This window comes from Panulirus ornatus, chromosome 7 (assembly GCF_036320965.1).
Source record: "Panulirus ornatus isolate Po-2019 chromosome 7, ASM3632096v1, whole genome shotgun sequence".
NCBI lineage: Eukaryota > Metazoa > Arthropoda > Malacostraca > Decapoda > Palinuridae > Panulirus > Panulirus ornatus.
In genome coordinates, this window is record NC_092230.1 from 50,247,805 (window position 1) to 50,268,046 (window position 20,242).

The following is a 20,242-nucleotide window of genomic DNA, read 5'->3' on the forward strand; positions in this document are numbered from 1 at the left end:
TACATTCTATCACATACTCCCACAACTCCTGTTTCAGGAGTACTGCTACTCCTTCCCTTGCTCTTGTCCTCTCACTAACCCCTGACTTTACTCCCAAGACATTCCCAAACCACTCCTCTTCTTTACCCTTGAGCTTCGTTTCACTCACAGCCAAAACATCCAGGTTCCTTTCCTCAAACATACTACCTATCTCTCCTTTTTTCACATCTTGGTTACATCCACACACATTTAGACACCCCAATCTGAGCCTGTGAGGAGGATGAGCACTCCCCGCGTGACTCCTTCTTCTGTTTCCCATTTTAGAAAGTTGAAGTACAAGGAGGGGAGGATTTCTGGCCCCCCCGCTCCTGTCGCCTCTAGTCGCCTTCTACGACATGTGAGGAATGCGTGGGAAGTATTCTTTCTCCCCTATCCCCAGGGTGCAAGAGGTGAAAAAAAGGGCAAATGAGAGTTGGGGTGAGAGACTATCAGTAAATTTTAGGGAGAATAAAAAGATGTTCTGGAAGGAGGTAAATAGGGTGCGTAAGACAAGGGAGCAAATGGGAACTTCAGTGAAGGGCGTAAATGGGGAGGTGATAACAAGTAGCGGTGATGTGAGAAGGAGATGGAATGAGTATTTTGAAGGTTTGTTGAATGTGTCTGATGACAGAGTGGCAGATATAGGGTGTTTGGGTCGAGGTGGTGTGCAAAGTGAGAGGGTTAGGGAAAATGATTTGGTAAACAGAGAAGAGGTAGTAAAAGCTTTGCGGAAGATGAAAGCCGGCAAGGCAGCAGGTTTGGATGGTATTGCAGTGGAATTTATTAAGAAAGGGGGTGACTGTATTGTTGACTGGTTGGTAAGGTTATTTAATGTATGTATGACTCATGGTGAGGTGCCTGAGGATTGGCAGAATGCTTGCGTAGTGCCATTGTACAAAGGCAAAGGGGATAAGAGTGAGTGCTCAAATTACAGAGGTATAAGTTTGTTGAGTATTCCTGGTAAATTATATGGGAGGGTATTGATTGAGAGGGTGAAGGCATGTACAGAGCATCAGATTGGGGAAGAGCAGTGCGGTTTCAGAAGTGGTAGAGGATGTGTGGATCAGGTGTTTGCTTTGAAGAATGTATGTGAGAAATACTTAGAAAAGCAAATGGATTTGTATGTAGCATTTATGGATCTGGAGAAGGCATATGATAGAGTTGATAGAGATGCTCTGTGGAAGGTATTAAGAATATATGGTGTGGGAGGCAAGTTGTTAGAAGCAGTGAAAAGTTTTTATCGAGGATGTAAGGCATGTGTACGTGTAGGAAGAGAGGAAAGTGATTGGTTCTCAGTGAATGTAGGTTTGCGGCAGGGGTGTGTGATGTCTCCATGGTTGTTTAATTTGTTTATGGATGGGGTTGTAAGGGAGGTAAATGCAAGAGTCCTGGAAAGAGGGGCAAGTATGAAGTCTGTTGGGGATGAGAGAGCTTGGGAAGTGAGTCAGTTGTTGTTCGCTGATGATACAGCGCTGGTGGCTGATTCATGTGAGAAACTGCAGAAGCTGGTGACTGAGTTTGGTAAAGTGTGTGGAAGAAGAAAGTTGAGAGTAAATGTGAATAAGAGCAAGGTTATTAGGTACAGTAGGGGTGAGGGTCAAGTCAATTGGGAGGTGAGTTTGAATGGAGAAAAACTGGAGGAAGTGAAGTGTTTTAGATATCTGGGAGTGGATCTGTCAGCGGATGGAACCATGGAAGCGGAAGTGGATCATAGGGTGGGGGAGGGGGCGAAAATTTTGGGAGCCTTGAAAAATGTGTGGAAGTCGAGAACATTATCTCGGAAAGCAAAAATGGGTATGTTTGAGGGAATAGTGGTTCCAACAATGTTGTATGGTTGCGAGGCGTGGGCTATGGATAGAGATGTGCGCAGGAGGATGGATGTGCTGGAAATGAGATGTTTGAGGACAATGTGTGGTGTGAGGTGGTTTGATCGAGTAAGTAACGTAAGGGTAAGAGAGATGTGTGGAAATAAAAAGAGCGTGGTTGAGAGAGCAGAAGAGGGTGTTTTGAAATGGTTTGGGCACATGGAGAGAATGAGTGAGGAGAGATTGACCAAGAGGATATATGTGTCGGAGGTGGAGGGAACGAGGAGAAGAGGGAGACCAAATTGGAGGTGGAAAGATGGAGTGAAAAAGATTTTGTGTGATCGGGGCCTGAACATGCAGGAGGGTGAAAGGAGGGCAAGAAATAGAGTGAATTGGAGTCATGTGGTATACAGGGGTTGACGTGCTGTCAGTGGATTGAAGCAAGGCATGTGAAGCGTCTGGGGTAAACCATGGAAAGCCGTGTAGGTATGTATATTTGCGTGTGTGGACGTGTGTATGTACATGTGTATGGGGGGGGGGTTGGGCCATTTCTTTCGTCTGTTTCCTTGCGCTACCTCGCAAACGCGGGAGACAGCGACAAAGTATAAAAAAAAAAAAAAAAAAATATATATATATATATATATATATATATATATATATATATATATATATATATATATATATATATAAACCTTGGAAAGTTCTGTGGGGCCTGGATGTGGAAAGGGAGCTGTGGTTTAGGGCATTATTGCATGACAGCTAGAGACTGAGTGTGAACGAATGTGGCCTTTGTTGTCTTTTCCTAGCGCTACCTCGCACACATGAGGGAGAGGGGGTTGTTATTCCATGTGTGGCGAGGTGGCGATGGAAATAAATTAGGGCAGACAGCATGAATTATGTACATGTGTATATGTGTATATGTCTGTGTGTGTATATATATCGGTACATTGAGATGTATAGGTATGTATACTTGTGTGTGTGGACGTGTATGTATAAATATGTGTATGTGGGTGGGTTGGGCCATTCTTTTGTCTGTTTCCTTGCGCTACCTCGCTAATGGGGGAGACAGCGACAAAGCAAAATAATAATAATAATAATAATAAGGCAAGGCAGCAGGTTTGGATGGTATTGCAGTGGAATTTATTAAAAAAGGGGGTGACTGTATTGTTGACTGGTTGGTAAGGTTACTTAATGTATGTATGACTCATGGTGAGGTGCCTGAGGATTGGCGGAATGTGTGCATAGTGCCATTGTACAAAGGCAAAGGGGATAAGAGTGAGTGCTCAAATTACAGAGGTATAAGTTTGTTGAGTATTCCTGGTAAATTATATGGGAGGGTATTGATTGAGAGGGTGAAGGCATGTACAGAGCATCAGATTGGGGAAGAGCAGTGTGGTTTCAGAAGTGGTAGAGGGTGTGTGGATTAGGTGTTTGCTTTGAAGAATGTATGTGAGAAATACTTAGAAAAGCAAATGGATTTGTATGTAGCATAGAAAAGCAAATGGATTTGTATGTAGCATTTATGGATCTGGAGAAGGCATATGATAGAGTTGATAGAGATGCTATGTGGAAGGTATTAAGAATATATGGTGTGGGAGGCAAGTTGTTAGAAGCAGTGAAAAGTTTTTATCGAGGATGTAAGGCATTTGTACGTGTAGGAAGAGAGGAAAGTGATTGGTTCTCAGTGAATGTAGGTTTGTGGCAGGGGTGTGTGATGTCTCCATGGTTGTTTAATTTGTTTATGGATGGGGTTGTTAGGGAGGTGAATGTAAGAGTTTTGGAAAGAGGGGCAAGTATGAAGTCTGTTGTGGATGAGAGAGCTTGGGAAGTGAGTCAGTTGTTGTTCGCTGATGATACAGCGCTGGTGGCTGATTCATGTGAGAAACTGCAGAAGCTGGTGACTGAGTTTGGTAAAGTGTGTGAAAGAAGAAAGTTAAGAGTAAATGTGAATAAGAGCAAGGTTATTAGGTACAGTAGGGTTGAGGGTCAAGTCAATTGGGAGGTGAGTTTGAATGGAGAAAAACTAGAGGAAGTGAAGTGTTTTAGATATCTGTGAGTGGATCTGGCAGCGGAAGGACCATGGAAGCGGAAGTGGATCATAGGGTGGGGGAGGGGGCGAAAATTCTGGGAGCCTTGAAGAATGTGTGGAAGTCGAGAACATTATCTCGGAAAGCAAAAATGGGTATGTTTGAAGGAATAGTGGTTCCAAGAATGATGTATGGTTGCGAGGCGTGGGCTATGGATAGAGTTGTGCGCAGGAGGATGGATGTGCTGGAAATGAGATGTTTGAGGACAATGTGTGGTGTGAGGTAGTTTGATCGAGTAAGTAATGTAAGGGTAAGAGAGATGTGTGGAAATAAAAAGAGCGTGGTTGAGAGAGCAGAAGAGGGTGTTTTGAAATGGTTTGGGCACATGGAGAGAATGAGTGAGGAATGATTGACCAAGAGGATATATGTGTCAGAGGTGGAGGGAACGAGGAGAAGAGGGAGACCAAATTGGAGGTGGAAAGATGGAGTGAAAAAGATTTTGTGTGATTGGGGCCTGAACATGCAGGAGGGTGAAAGGAGGGCAAGGAATAGAGTGAATTGGAGCGATGTGGTATACCGGGGTTGACGTGCTGTCAGTGGATGGAATCAAGGCATGTGAAGCGTCTGGGGTAAACCATGGAAAGCTGTGTAGGTATGTGTATTTGCGTGTGTGGACTATGTATATACATGTGTATGAGGGTGGGTTGGGCCATTTCTTTCGTCTGTTTCCTTGCGCTACCTCACAAACGCGGGAGACAGCGACAAAGCAAAAAAAAAAAAAAAAAAATGAAAAAATAATCATTATCATTCTCCAGATCCATAAATGCTACATACAAATCCATTTGTTTTTCTAAGTATTTCTGACATACCTTCTTCAAAGCAAACACCTGATCCACATATCCTCTACCACTTCTGAAACCACACTGCTCTTCCCCAATCTGATGCTCTGTACATACCTTCACCCTCTCAATCAATACCCTCCCATATAATTTACCAGGAATACTCAACAAACTTATACCTCTGTAATTTGAGCACTCACTCTTATCCCTTTTGCCTTTGTACAATGGCACTATGCAAGCATTCCACCAATCCTCAGGCACTTCACCATGAGTCATTATTATTATTATTATTTTGCTTTGTCGCTGTCTCCCGTGCCTGCAAGGTAGCGCAAGGAAACAGACGAAAGAAATGGCCCAACCCACCCCCACACACATGCACACACACACACGTCCACACACGCAAACATACACACCCACACATCCCAACTTACACACATATATACGCAAACAGACACACGCATATACACACATGCACACAATTCACACTGTCTGCCCCTACTCACCCAATCGCCACCCCGCCACACATGGAATAACATCCCCCTCACCCCTCATGTGCGTGAGGCAGCGCCAGGAAAAGAAAACTAAGACCCCATTCACTCACACTCAATCTCCAGCTGTCATGCAATAATACCCGAAACCACAGCTCCCTTTCCACATCCAGGCCCCACAGAACTTTCTATGGTTTACCCCAGACGCTTCACATGCCCTGATTCAATTCATTGACAGCACGTCGACCCCGGTATACCACATCGATCCAATTCACTCTATTCATTACCCGCCTTTCACCCTTCCTTCATGTTCAGGCCCCAATCACTCAAAATGTTTTTCATTCCATCTTTCCACCTCCAATTTGGTCTCCCACTTCTTCACTTCTCATTCCCTCCACCTCGGACACATATATCCTCTTGGTCAATCTTTCCTCACTCATTCACTCCATGTGCCCAAACCATTTCAAAACACCCTCTTCTGCTCTCTCAACCACGTTCTTTTTATTTCCACACATCTCTCTTACCCTTACAGTACTTACTCGATCAAACCACCTCACACCACTTATTGTCCTCAAACATCTCATTTCCAGCACATCCACCCTCCTGCGCACAACTCTATCCATAGCCCATGCCTCGCAACCATACAACATTGTTGGAACCACTATTCCTTCAAACATAGCCATTTTTGCTTTCGGAGATAATGTTCTCGGCTTCCACACATTCTTCAAGGCTCCCAGGATTTTCGCCCCCTCCCCCACCCTATGATTTACTTCCGCTTCCATGGTTCCATCCGCTGCCAGATCCACTCCCAGATATCTAAAACACTTTACTTCCTCTAGTTTTTCTCCATTCAAACTTACCTCCCAATTGACTTGACCCTCAACCCTACTGTACCTAATAACCTTGCTCTTATTCACATTTACTCTTAACTTTCTTCTTTCACACACTTTACCAAACTCAGTCACCAGCTTCTGCAGTTTCTCACATCAGTCAGCCACCAGCGCTATATCATCAGCGAACAACAACTGACTCACTTCCCAAGCTCTCATCCCCAACAGACTGCATACTTGCCCCTCTTTCCAAAACTCTTGCATTCACCTCCCTAACAACCCCATCCACAAACAAATTAAACAACCATGGAGACATCACACACCCCTGTCGCAAACCTATATTCACTGAGAACCAATCACTTTCCTCTCTTTCTACACGTACACATGCCTTACATCCTCAATAAAAACTTTTCAGTGCTTCTAACAACTTGCCTCCCACGCCATATATTCTTAATACCTTCCACAGAGCATCTCTATCAACTCTATCATATGCCTTCTCCAGATCCATAAATGTTACATACAAATCCATTTGCTTTTCTAAGTATTTCTCACATACATTCTTCAAAGCAAACACCTGATCCACACAACCTCTGCTACTTCTGAAACCACACTGCTCTTCCCCAATCTGATGCTCTGTACATGCCTTCACCCTCTCAATCAATACCCTCCCATATAATTTACCAGGAATACTCAACAAACTTACACCTCTGTAATTTGAGCACTCACCTCAATCCCCTTTGCCTTTGTACAGTGGCACTATGCAAGCTTTCTGCCAATCCTCAGGCACCCCACCATGAATCATACATACATTAAATAACCTTACCAACCAGTCAACAATACAGTCACCTCCTTTTTTAATAAATTCCACTGCAATACCATCCAAACCTGCTGCCTTGCCGGCTTTCATCTTCTGCAAAGCTTTTACTGCCTCTTCTCTGTTTACCAAATCATTTTCCCTAACCCCCTCAATTTGCACACCACCTCGACCAAAACACCCTATATCTGCCACTCTGTCATCAAACACATTCAACAAACCTTCAAAATACTCACTCCATCTCCTTCTCACATCACCACTACTTGTTATCACCTCCCCATTAGCCCCCTTCACTGAAGTTCCCATTTGCTCCCTTGTCTTACGCACTTTATTTACCTCCTTCTAGAACATCTTTTTATTCTCCCTAAAATTTAATGATACTCTTTCACCCCAACTCTCATTTGCCCGCTTTTTCACCTCTTGCACCTTTCTCTTGACCTCCTGTCTCTTTCTTTTATACATCTCCCACTCATTTGCATTTTTTCCCTGCAAAAATCGTCGAAATGCCTCTCTCTTCTCTTTCACTAATACTCTTACTTCTTCATCCCACCACTCACTACCCTTTCTAATCAACCCACCTCCCACGCTTCTCATGCCAAAAGCATCTTTTGCGCACACCATCACTGCTTCCCTAAATACATCTCATTCCTCCCCCACTCCCCTTACCTCCTTTGTTCTCACCTTTTTCCATTCTGTGCTCAGTCTCTCCTGGTACTTCCTCACACAAGTCTCCTTCCCAAGCTCACTTACTGTCACCACCCTCTTCACCCCACCATTCTCTCTTCTTTTCTGAAAACCCCTACAAATCTTCACCTTCACCTCCACAAGATAATGATCAGACATCCCTCCAGTTGCACCTCTCAGCACATTAACATCCAAAAGTCTCTCTTTCGCGCGCCTGTCAATTAACACGTAATCCAATAACGCTCTCTGGCCATCTCTCCTACTTACATACGTATACTTATGTATATCTAGCTTTTTAAAGCAGGTATTCCCGATCACCAGTCCTTTTTCAGCACATAAATCTACAAGCTCTTCACCATTTCCATTTACAACACTGAACACCCCATGTATACCAATTATTCCCTCAACTGCCACATTACTCACCTTTGCATTCAAATCACCCATCACTATAACCCGGTCTCGTGTATCAAAACTACTAACACACTCATTCATCTGCTCCCAAAACACTTACCTCTCATGATCTTTCTTCTCATGCCCAGGTGCATATGCACCAATAATCACCCATCTCTCTCCATCAACTTTCAGTTTTACCCATATTATCTAGAATTTACTTTCTTACATTCTATCACATACTCCCACAACTCCTGTTTCAGGAGTATTGCTACTCCTTCCCTTGCTCTTGTCCTCTCACTAACCCCTGACTTTACTCCCAAGACATTCCCAAACCACTCCTCTTCTTTACCCTTGAGCTTCGTTTCACTCACAGCCAAAACATCCAGGTTCCTTTCCTCAAACATACTACCTATCTCTCCTTTTTTCACATCTTGGTTACATCCACACACATTTAGACACCCCAATCTGAGCCTGTGAGGAGGATGAGCACTCCCCGCGTGACTCCTTCTTCTGTTTCCCATTTTAGAAAGTTGAAGTACATGGAGGGGAGGATTTCTGGCCCCCCCGCTCCTGTCGCCTCTAGTCGCCTTCTACGACATGTGAGGAATGCGTGGGAAGTATTCTTTCTCCCCTATCCCCAGGGATAATATATATATATATATATATATATATATATATATATATATGTGGCGGTTTCAGAAGTGGTAGAGGATGTGTGGATCAGGTGTTTGCTTTGAAGAATGTATGTGAGAAATACTTAGAAAAGCAAATGGATTTGTATGTAGCATTTATGGATCTGGAGAAGGCATATGATAGAGTTGATAGAGATGCTCTGTGGAAGGTATTAAGAATATATGGTGTGGGAGGCAAGTTGTTAGAAGCAGTGAAAAGTTTTTATCGAGGATGTAAGGCATGTGTACGTGTAGGAAGAGAGGAAAGTGATTGGTTCTCAGTGAATGTAGGTTTGCGGCAGGGGTGTGTGATGTCTCCATGGTTGTTTAATTTGTTTATGGATGGGGTTGTTAGGGAGGTAAATGCAAGAGTCCTGGAAAGAGGGGCAAGTATGAAGTCTGTTGGGGATGAGAGAGCTTGGGAAGTGAGTCAGTTGTTGTTCGCTGATGATACAGCGCTGGTGGCTGATTCATGTGAGAAACTGCAGAAGCTGGTGACTGAGTTTGGTAAAGTGTGTGGAAGAAGAAAGTTGAGAGTAAATGTGAATAAGAGCAAGGTTATTAGGTACAGTAGGGGTGAGGGTCAAGTCAATTGGGAGGTGAGTTTGAATGGAGAAAAACTGGAGGAAGTGAAGTGTTTTAGATATCTGGGAGTGGATCTGTCAGCGGATGGAACCATGGAAGCGGAAGTGGATCATAGGGTGGGGGAGGGGGCGAAAATTTTGGGAGCCTTGAAAAATGTGTGGAAGTCGAGAACATTATCTCGGAAAGCAAAAATGGGTATGTTTGAGGGAATAGTGGTTCCAACAATGTTGTATGGTTGCGAGGCGTGGGCTATGGATAGAGATGTGCGCAGGAGGATGGATGTGCTGGAAATGAGATGTTTGAGGACAATGTGTGGTGTGAGGTGGTTTGATCGAGTAAGTAACGTAAGGGTAAGAGAGATGTGTGGAAATAAAAAGAGCGTGGTTGAGAGAGCAGAAGAGGGTGTTTTGAAATGGTTTGGTCACATGGAGAGAATGAGTGAGGAGAGATTGACCAAGAGGATATATGTGTCGGAGGTGGAGGGAACGAGGAGAAGAGGGAGACCAAATTGGAGGTGGAAAGATGGAGTGAAAAAGATTTTGTGTGATCGGGGCCTGAACATGCAGGAGGGTGAAAGGAGGGCAAGAAATAGAGTGAATTGGAGTCATGTGGTATACAGGGGTTGACGTGCTGTCAGTGGATTGAAGCAAGGCATGTGAAGCGTCTGGGGTAAACCATGGAAAGCTGTGTAGGTATGTATATTTGCGTGTGTGGACGTGTGTATGTACATGTGTATGGGGGGGGGGGTTGGGCCATTTCTTTCGTCTGTTTCCTTGCGCTACCTCGCAAACGCGGGAGACAGCGACAAAGTATAAAAAAAAAAAAAAAAAAAAAAAAAAAAAAATATATATATATATATATATATATATATATAAACCTTGGAAAGTTCTGTGGGGCCTGGATGTGGAAAGGGAGCTGTGGTTTAGGGCATTATTGCATGACAGCTAGAGACTGAGTGTGAACGAATGTGGCCTTTGTTGTCTTTTCCGAGCACTACCTCACACACATGAGGGGGGAGGGGGATGTTATGCCATGTGTGGCAAGGTGGCGATGGGAATGAATAAAGGCAGACAGTGTGAATTTTGTGCATGTGTATATATGTATGTGTCTGTGTGTGTATATGTATATGTGTACATTGAGATGTATGGGTATGTATATTTGCGTGTGTGGACGTGTATGTATTTACATGTGTATGGGGGTGGGTTGGGCCATCTCTTTTGTTTGTTTCCTTGAGTTACCTCGCAAACGCGGGAGACAGCGACAAAGCAAAAAAAGATGCTTGTGGCATGAGAAGAGTGGGAGGTGGGTTGATTAGAAAGGGTAGTGAGTGGTGGGATGAAGAAGTAAGAGTATTAGTGAAAGAGAAGAGAGAGGCATTTGGACGATTTTTGCAGGGAAAAAATGAAATTGAGTGGGAGGCGTATAAAAGAAAGAGAGAGGAGGTCAAGAGAAAGGTGCAAGAGGTGAAAAAAAGGGTAAATGAGAGTTGGGGTGAGAGAGTATCATTAGATTTTAGGGAGAATAAAAAGATGTTCTGGAAGGAGGTAAATAAAGTGCGTGAGACAAGGGAGCAAATGGGAACTTCAGTGAAGGGCACAAATGGGGAGGTGATAACACGTAGTGGTGATGTGAGAAGGAGATGGAGTGAGTATTTTGAAGGTTTGTTGAATGTGTTTGATGATAGAGTGGCAGATATAGGGTGTTTTGGTCGAGGTGGTGTTCAAAGTGCGAGGGTTAGGGAAAATGATTTGGTAAACAGAGAAGAGGTAGTAAAAGCTTTGCGGAAGATGAAAGCCGGCAAGGTAGCAGGTTTGGATGGTATTGCAGTGGAATTTATTAAAAAAGGGGGTGACTGTATTGTTGACTGGTTGGTAAGGTTATTTAATGTATGTATGACTCATGGTGAGGTGCCTGAGGATTGGCGGAATGCATGCATAGTGCCATTGTACAAAGGCAAACGGGGTAAGAGTGAGTGCTCAAATTACAGAGGTATAAGTTTGTTGAGTATTCCTGGCAAATTGTATGGGAGGGTATTGATTGAGAGGGTGAAGGCATGTACAGAGCATCAGATAGGGGAAGAGCAGTGTGGTTTCAGAAGTGGTAGAGGATGTGTGGATCAGGTGTTTGCTTTGAAGAATGTATGTGAGAAATACTTAGAAAAGCAAATGGATTTGTATGTAGCATTTATGGATCTGGAGAAGGCATATGATAGAGTTGATAGAGATGCTCTGTGGAAGGTATTAAGAATATATGGTGTGGGAGGCAAGTTGTTAGAAGCAGTGAAAAGTTTTTATCGAGGATGTAAGGCATGTGTACGTGTAGGAAGAGAGGAAAGTGATTGGTTCTCAGTGAATGTAGGTTTGCGGCAGGGATGTGTGATGTCTCCATGGTTGTTTAATTTGTTTATGGATGGGGTTGTTAGGGAGGTGAATGCAAGAGTTTTGGAAAGAGGGGCAAGTATGAAGTCTGTTGGGGATGAGAGAGCTTGGGAAGTGAGTCAGTTGTTGTTCGCTGATGATACAGCGCTGGTGGCTGATTCATGTGAGAAACTGCAGAAGCTGGTGACTGAGTTTGGTAAAGTGTGTGAAAGAAGAAAGTTAAGAGGAAATGTGAATAAGAGCAAGGTTATTAGGTACAGTAGGGTTGAGGGTCAAGTCAATTGGGAGGTGAGTTTGAATGGAGAAAAACTGGAGGAAGTGAAGTATTTTAGATATCTGGGAGTGGATCTGGCAGCGGATGGAACCATGGAAGCGGAAGTGGATCATAGGGTGGGGGAGGGGGCGAAAATTCTGGGAGCCTTGAAGAATGTGTGAAAGTCGAGAACATTATCTCGGAAAGCAAAAATGGGTATGTTTGAAGGAATAGTGGTTCCAACAATGTTGTATGGTTGCGAGGCTTGGGCTATGGATAGAGTTGTGCGCAGGAGGATGGATGTGCTGGAAATGAGATGTTTGAGGACAATGTGTGGTGTGAGGTGGTTTGATCGAGTAAGTAACGTAAGGGTAAGAGAGATGTGTGGAAATAAAAAGAGCGTGGTTGAGAGAGCAGAAGAGGGTGTTTTGAAATGGTTTGGTCACATGGAGAGAATGAGTGAGGAAAGATTGACCAAGAGGATATATGTGTCGGAGGTGGAGGGAACGAGGAGAAGAGGGAGACCAAATTGGAGGTGGAAAGATGGAGTGAAAAAGATTTTGTGTGATCGTGGCCTGAACATGCAGGAGGGTGAAAGGAGGGCAAGGAATAGAGTGAATTGGAGCGATGTGGTATACCGGGGATGACGTGCTGTCAGTGGATTGAATCAAGGCATGTGAAGCGTCTGGGGTAAACCATGGAAAGCTGTGTAGGTATGTATATTTGCGTGGGTGAACGTATGAATATACATGTGTATGGGGGTGGGTTGGGCCATTTCTTTCGTCTGTTTCCTTGCGCTACCTCGCAGACGCGGGAGACAGCGACAAAGCAAAAAAAAAAAAAAAATATATATATCTTCCCTGGGGATAGGGGAGAAAGAATACTTCCCACGTATTCCCTGCGTGTCGTAGAAGGCGACTAAAAGGGGAGGGAGCGGGTGGCTGGAAATCCTCCCCTCTCGGTTTTTTTAATTTTCCAAAAGAAGGAACAGAGAAGGGGGCCAGGTGAGGATATTCCCTCAAAGGCCCAGTCCTCTGTTCTTAACGCTACCTCACTAACGCGGGAAATGGCGAATAGTATGAAAGAAAAGAAAGATATATATATATATATATTTAGGTACAGTAGGGTTGAGGGTCAAGTCAATTGGGAGGTGAGTTTGAATGGAGAAAAACTGGAGGAAGTGAAGTGTTTTAGATATCTGGGAGTGGATCTGGCAGCGGATGGAACCATGGAAGCGGAAGTGGATCATAGGGTGGGGGAGGGGGCGAAAATTCTGGGGGCCTTGAAGAATGTGTGGAAGTCGAGAACATTATCTCGGAAAGCAAAAATGGGTATGTTTGAAGGAATAGTGGTTCCAACAATGTTGTACGGTTGCGAGGCGTGGGCTATGGATAGTGTTGTGTGCAGGAGGATGGATGTGCTGGAAATGAGATGTTTGAGGACAATGTGTGGTGTGAGGTGGTTTGATCGAGTGAGTAACGTAAGGGTAAGAGAGATGTGTGGAAATAAAAAGAGCGTGGTTGAGAGAGCAGAAGAGGGTGTTTTGAAGTGGTTTGGGCACATGGAGAGGATGAGTGAGGAAAGATTGACCAAGAGGATATATGTGTTGGAGGTGGAGGGAGCAAGGAGAAGAGGGAGACCAAATTGGAGGTGGAAAGATGGAGTGAAAAAGATTTTGTGTGATCGGAGCCTGAACATGCAGGAGGGTGAAAGGGGGGCAAGGAATAGAGTGAATTGGAGCGATGTGGTATACCGAGGTTGACGTGCTGTCAGTGGATTGAATCAAGGCATGTGAAGCGTCTTGGGTAAACCATGGAAAGCTGTGTAGGTATGTATATTTGCGTGTGTGGACGTATGTATATACATGTGTATGGGGGGGGTTGGGCCATTTCTTTCGTCTGTTTCCTTGCGCTACCTCGCAAACGCGGGAGACAGCGACAAAGTATAAAAAAAAAAAAAATATATATATATATATATATATATATATATATATATATATATATATATATATATTCCCTGGGGATAGGGGAGAAAGAATACTTCCCACGTATTCCCTGCGTGTCGTAGAAGGCGACTAAAAGGGAAGGGAGCGGGGGGCTGGAAATCCTCCCCTCTCATTTTTTTTTTTTTTTTTTTCCAAAAGAAGGAACAGAGAAGAGGTCCAGGTGAGGATATTCCCTCAAAGGCCCAGTCCTCTGTTCTTAACGCTACCTCACTAACGCGGGAAATGGCGAATAGTATGAAAGAAAAGAAAGATATATATATATATATATTTAGGTACAGTAGGGTTGAGGGTCAAGTCAATTGGGAGGTGAGTTTGAATGGAGAAAAACTGGAGGAAGTGAAGTGTTTTAGATATCTGGGAGTGGATCTGGCAGCGGATGGAACCATGGAAGCGGAAGTGGATCATAGGGTGGGGGAGGGGGCGAAAATTCTGGGGGCCTTGAAGAATGTGTGGAAGTCGAGAACATTATCTCGGAAAGCAAAAATGGGTATGTTTGAAGGAATAGTGGTTCCAACAATGTTGTATGGTTGCGAGGCGTGGGCTATGGATAGTGTTGTGTGCAGGAGGATGGATGTGCTGGAAATGAGATGTTTGAGGACAATGTGTGGTGTGAGGTGGTTTGATCGAGTGAGTAACGTAAAGGTAAGAGAGATGTGTGGAAATAAAAAGAGCGTGGTTGAGAGAGCAGAAGAGGGTGTTTTGAAGTGGTTTGGGCACATGGAGAGGATGAGTGAGGAAAGATTGACCAAGAGGATATATGTGTCGGAGATGGAGGGAACGAGGAGAAGTGGGAGACCAAATTGGAGGTGGAAAGATGGAGTGAAAAAGATTTTGTGTGATCGGGGCCTGAACATGGAGGAGGGTGAAAGGAGGGCAAGGAATAGAGTGAATTGGATCGATGTGGTATACCGGGTTGACATGCTGTCAGTGGATTGAATTAGGGCATGTGAAGCGTCTTGGGTAAACCATGGAAAGCTGTGTAGGTATGTATATTTGCGTGTGTGGACGTATGTATATACATGTGTTTGGGGGTGGGTTGGGCCATTTCTTTCGTCTGTTTCCTTTCGCTACCTCGCAAACGCGGGAGACAGCGGCAAAAAAAGAAAAAGAATATATATATATATATATATATATATATATATATATATATATATATATATATATATATGGAAAATGTAAGAAATAATTTAGGAAACTGAAACTTCTAGCTGGAAATGAAATGAAATTCACTTAATGGTTCAACTTCTGGCTATGGAAAAGGGAAATGTATAATTTATTTACACAAACGTCAATAGTAGTTTTCATCAACTTAACCACTGTATCATACTGCCTGGTCCACTTCTTCTCTTATCATGAAACTCGAATATTGGCTTATGATGTTTCTCAGTTGTCATACATACATGAGTCATACGTACATTTAATAACCTTACAAACCAGTTAACAACACAGTCACCTCCTTTTTTAATAAATGCCACTGCAATACCATCCAAACCCGCTGCCTTGCCGGCTTTCATCTTTCGCAAAGCTTTTACTACCTCTTCTCTGTTTACCAAATCATTCTCCCTAACCCTCTCACTTTGCACACCACTTCGACCAAAACACTCTATATCTGCCACTTTATCATCAAACACATTCATCTCCTTCTCACATCACCACTACTTGTTATCGCCTCCCCATTAGCCCCCTTTACTGACGTTCCCATTTGTTCCCTTGTCTTACGCACTTTATTTACCTCCTTCCAGAACATCTTTTTATTCTCCCTAAAATTTAATGATACTCTCTCACCCCAACTCTCATTTGCCCTCTTTTTCACGTCTTGCACCTTTCTCTTGACCTCCTGCCTCTTTCTTTTATACATCTCCCACTCATTTGCATTATTTTCCTGCAAAAAACGTCCAAATGTCTTTCCATTCTCTTTCACTAATAATCTTACTTCTTCATCCCACCGCTCACTACCCTTTCTAATCTGCCCACCTTCCACACTTCTCATGCCACAAGCATCTTTTGCGCAATCCATCACTGCTTCCCTAAATACATCCCATTCCTCCCCCACTCTCTTTTTCCATCCTGTACTCAGTCTCTCTTTGTACTTCCTCACACAAGTCTCCTTCCCAAGCTCACTGACTCTCACCACTCTCTTCACCCCAACATTCTCTCTTCTTTTCTGAAAACCTCTACAAATCTTCACCTTCGCCTCCACTAGATAATGATCAGACATCCCTCCAGTTGCACCTCTCAGCACATTAACATCCAAAAGTCTGTCTCGTGCACCTATCAAATAACACGTAATCCAATAACGCTCTCTGGCCATCTCTTCTACTTACATACATATACTTATGTATATCTCTCTTTTTAAACCAGGTATTCCCAATCACCAGTCCTTTTTCAGTGCACAAATCTACAAGCTCTTCACCATTTCCATTTACAACACTGAACACCCCATGTACACCAATTATTCCCTCAACTGCCACATTACTCACCTTTGCTTGGCCGACCAGTAACCCAAACCAACACCCTGGGCTCTGCCCAGGTTATGGGTGTAGAAGACCTCTGAAGACATCAGCAGGTATTCTACAAGTAAGTTTAAAAGAAAAAAGTAATTTCAAGAGATGGGGTCCCACAGGTGTAAAACCTCTTCCCCAAACTGGATAGAGGCCTAATAACTGTCATTATCACCATCAAATACTTTTGATTTGCTTTAAAGTCATTCTGATTTGTTAAATATGGGAACTCATGGTCTGCCAAGAAAGCATTACTGTTATATCTTTATGTTAATTGAATGCTAAGCTGAACCTTGAATGAGTTTCCAAATGTTGAGAGTTCTTGTGTTGCAAGATGAGCATGTTTAGGTTTGAAATGTGGCAGAAATAAGATTCCCACAGATTTGCAGGATTGCTCTTGGATTTTTTTTGATATTGTATTACATGCCTTATTAGGTTAAACTTAAGATATAGGTATATAGATTATAGATGAATGATTAACTTTCCACATTGTCATGGACTTTCCTTGCATGGTCATATTTCCTCATTATTTAGTGTAATTCACTGATATCCTACTAATTCATAACCTTTAGGACTACATCATGAAATCATTCAGTCTTTTTCTCAGAAGCTCAAAAAAAATCACAAAATAGCCTGACATAATGAACTATGAATCACAAATTAGTGGGGGTTCACTGTATATACCCTTTCAAGAAGTAAGGACATCCTAGTAATGCAGCCAGAAGTGATCATTTATTCAATATATTATATTTTGATTTTATTTCTCCAGGGAATGATGAAAATGATGATCAAACATGATAACAGCTTGAAGCCTGGGGTAATGATTCCTATTCCACAGTACCCACTGTATTCTGCAACCATAGCTGAATTTGATTTGCATCAGGTATGTTCTCCTTCGAGCCTGTCTTGTCTTGAAAGGAGCTCTCTTTGTTTTGGATGATTTGAAGTCACAGTTAAAGTGATTTGTAATATTATTGTCTGTGTGCTTTCAGTTCAGAAGTTTAGGTTGTTTATTGTTTAGTTTATTCTTGAGTTATATCCTTGCTATGAAACATACTAAAAAGATTTCCCATTCATCGGGTTCATGCATTTTCAACAGGTGGGTTACTACCTAGATGAGTCCACAAACTGGGGGCTTGAAATATCAGAACTAGAGCGTGCCTATGAAGAAGGCAAGAAACTGTGTAATCCAAAAGCCTTGGTTGTCATTAATCCAGGGAATCCAACAGGTTAGCTACTACAGCTTAATGATTTTTATTTTACAATTTGTTATTATATTTTTCGATGCATTGCTTGTTAGCTGATTATTAGTATTGAAAATAGAATATCAGATTTTCAATAACATTTATAGTGTTTTGAGAATATTTAGAATTTATAGGGCTTTGGAACAAGAAAAACTCAAAAGAATTTATAGAGGAGATTATGTTTATATGAATTCCAAGACTTCATGGTTAACTCATAGGTAATAAGAATGGTGTTTAAACTTCCAACAGCTTACTGTATTTGTGTATATCATCAGTATAAAATAGTTTTAACAACACTACTGTTAGGGATAAAACTAATCTCCATGAACTAAGCATGGTGTAAGACCCAGATTATGTATATTGAAGCATTATGGTAAAGAAATAGAAATGAGAATCACCAGAAATTTTTAAGCTTTATGGTTACAGGAATAAGAATGAGAATCACCAGAAATTTTGAAGCATTTTGGGTATAGGATTAGGAATGAGAATCGCCAGAAATTTGTCGCAAGTTAACATTTGTGTAACATCCCTCATGATTGAAAATATTGAAAATATCAAATTAACCATCAGTTCAGTACTGTATTTATTTGCTAAGATTCTTTCTGTAATAAATTTAAAAAACTAAATCTGATTAATGAAAGAAGATGGAAATGGATCATTAAATAGTTTTTATGGAACCCATATTTAGTAAGATCCTGGGTTTTACTTCCACCTTTCCAAGTGGAATTTGAGAATGCTTGGATAATGAAGCAAGTGATACTGTACTGAAAAGCTGATCAAAGAATTTGTGAAGCCCAGTTTATTCAGTGTGTGTGTGTGTGTGTGTGTGTGTGTGTGTGTGTGTGTGTGTGTGTGGAAATGTTATTTTTACATGTATTCTTTTTTAATCTTCTTAAGAACTCTTAATCATATTTCTATATGTTTTGTGTTGTATATAAGTATGCTCATATGTATTTTGGAAGAAACTCTAAAACTGCACTGAGTGGGTGCTGAGAATAATCTGGTGCACATCTACCAAGAGTGGGTTGGGTTCTTAGATCCTTGCATTGAACAATAAGTATGAGATATTAGACAGCAGGGTATGATACATCAGTCATATATTCTTTAAGATATATTGATGGCAGGGAATATGAATACAATAGTGGGTGATGTGACAGTTGAGGGTATGACTTTGGGGGCATGGGGTCCATGGTATAAATGAAAAATGGGAAAACTATTTGAAGCTCTGTCTGAAAGAGGAATAGTGACAGATTAAGTGCCTTTTTTTTTAGTATACTTGGAGTAGGTTAGGAGGTTGACAGGCATCATTGTATGATATGCTATTTGAGAGGCATGCAAAGGAGAGGTTGATCATTGTGAATGCACTGAGAAGGGTGGCATGTGCAATATCTTAAGAGTATATGAAAGTTTTAGTTAGAGTTAAGAAAAGAGGAAGTGCCAAGTGTAAATGAAGTGGTGAATGTGAGCAAGCATGAAAAGTGGCCTGTATACAGAGATGCCAAAGAGAGACTGAGGGAAGTATATCTACCACGAGATTTTGCCGGAATGGCAGTGTAGTATGTAGAGCTCATTACATATCTTGTTTATTATACAGTATAATGAAAGTAATGGAGTGAAAGATTGTAAGAGGTTGGGATATGGATTTATAAATGGTCATGATTGGTGAAATGATGAAGTTAAAGTGCAAGTGAAAGAGAGGAGGGATGTTTATCTTTGGTATCTATAGGCAAGAAGTGTAGCTGGCTGGCAGGAAGTCAAGAGAAAGGCATGAGAGCTGAAAAAGAGCAAATGAGAAACCTGTGTACAAGTACCTCTAACATGATTTCGTCTTGTGCATGGCTAGCGTGCAGTTCTTAGTGTATGTTTTTCTTGGCTGATGAGGTATTTTCAACAGCAACACTGCAGCTGTAGTTGTGAATTCTTGGTTGATCTAGTGCCTTTCTTAGCCAGCTGTCAAGTCTTTTGAAGATTTTGTTGCATACTTTAGCCATGTTTTCTTATCCCACTGGGTAACACATTGAATGAACACTCCATCCATTTTGCAGAACATAAATGTACAGTATAATTTTCCTGTGTTTTGCAGTATATTCCTAGGTTTAACAGACAGATGGACAGGCATAATAGTTTAATGATAAACATTGTATGTTTGTATATACATACTTAAGGCATGTGTTTCACATGTTTATATGAATGTTAATAAAAGGATATAGGTTGGATATGATCCTCTCCAGAAACATAGTCAGAGGCAGAATTCTCTAACAGATGAAAATATAAAAGATTAATTTACTGGATATATGAATTACAACATTTTTTGATAAACTTTAAGTTACAAGCAAAGGGATTTAACCAGGAACTTAATGCATGGTTACATGAATAAATGAGTTCCTGTTTGTGACATCTCAGTGAGAGGGTTGGAAATTATCTGAGCCCCATGTTTTCCTGGCATTTACCTCAATGCCATGGGTCTGCTAGTTGGCCACACCTGAAATTCAGGCTCAAGTCTATGTGCCTTTAGGCTGATGTAGTTAACTCAATCATGTCAAGGCACCTTAATAACAAGTGATCCATCTCATTGTTATATTCATAACTAGATGTTGAATCTTTTCTTCTTTTTACTCTTGCTGTTATGCGAGGCTGTCATTGAAGAGTGGGCAACAGTATTCCAGGATGGATCGGTTGTAAGTGCTATGTGCTTTGATCATTAAGT

At 42.0% G+C, this 20,242-nt stretch overlaps 1 protein-coding gene across 2 annotated transcripts in view; it reads left to right on the forward strand.

Moving 5' to 3' along the window:
- The window catches only part of LOC139749636 (alanine aminotransferase 1-like), a 269,611-nt gene that overhangs the window by 101,573 nt on the left and 147,796 nt on the right, over nucleotides 1-20,242 (forward strand). For both annotated transcript variants that reach the window (XM_071663791.1, XM_071663790.1), the window contains exons 5-6: nucleotides 17,061-17,174; nucleotides 17,391-17,520. In XM_071663791.1, the coding sequence (XP_071519892.1) occupies nucleotides 17,061-17,174; nucleotides 17,391-17,520 (244 nt within the window). The remainder of the gene's footprint in view (nucleotides 1-17,060; nucleotides 17,175-17,390; nucleotides 17,521-20,242) is intronic.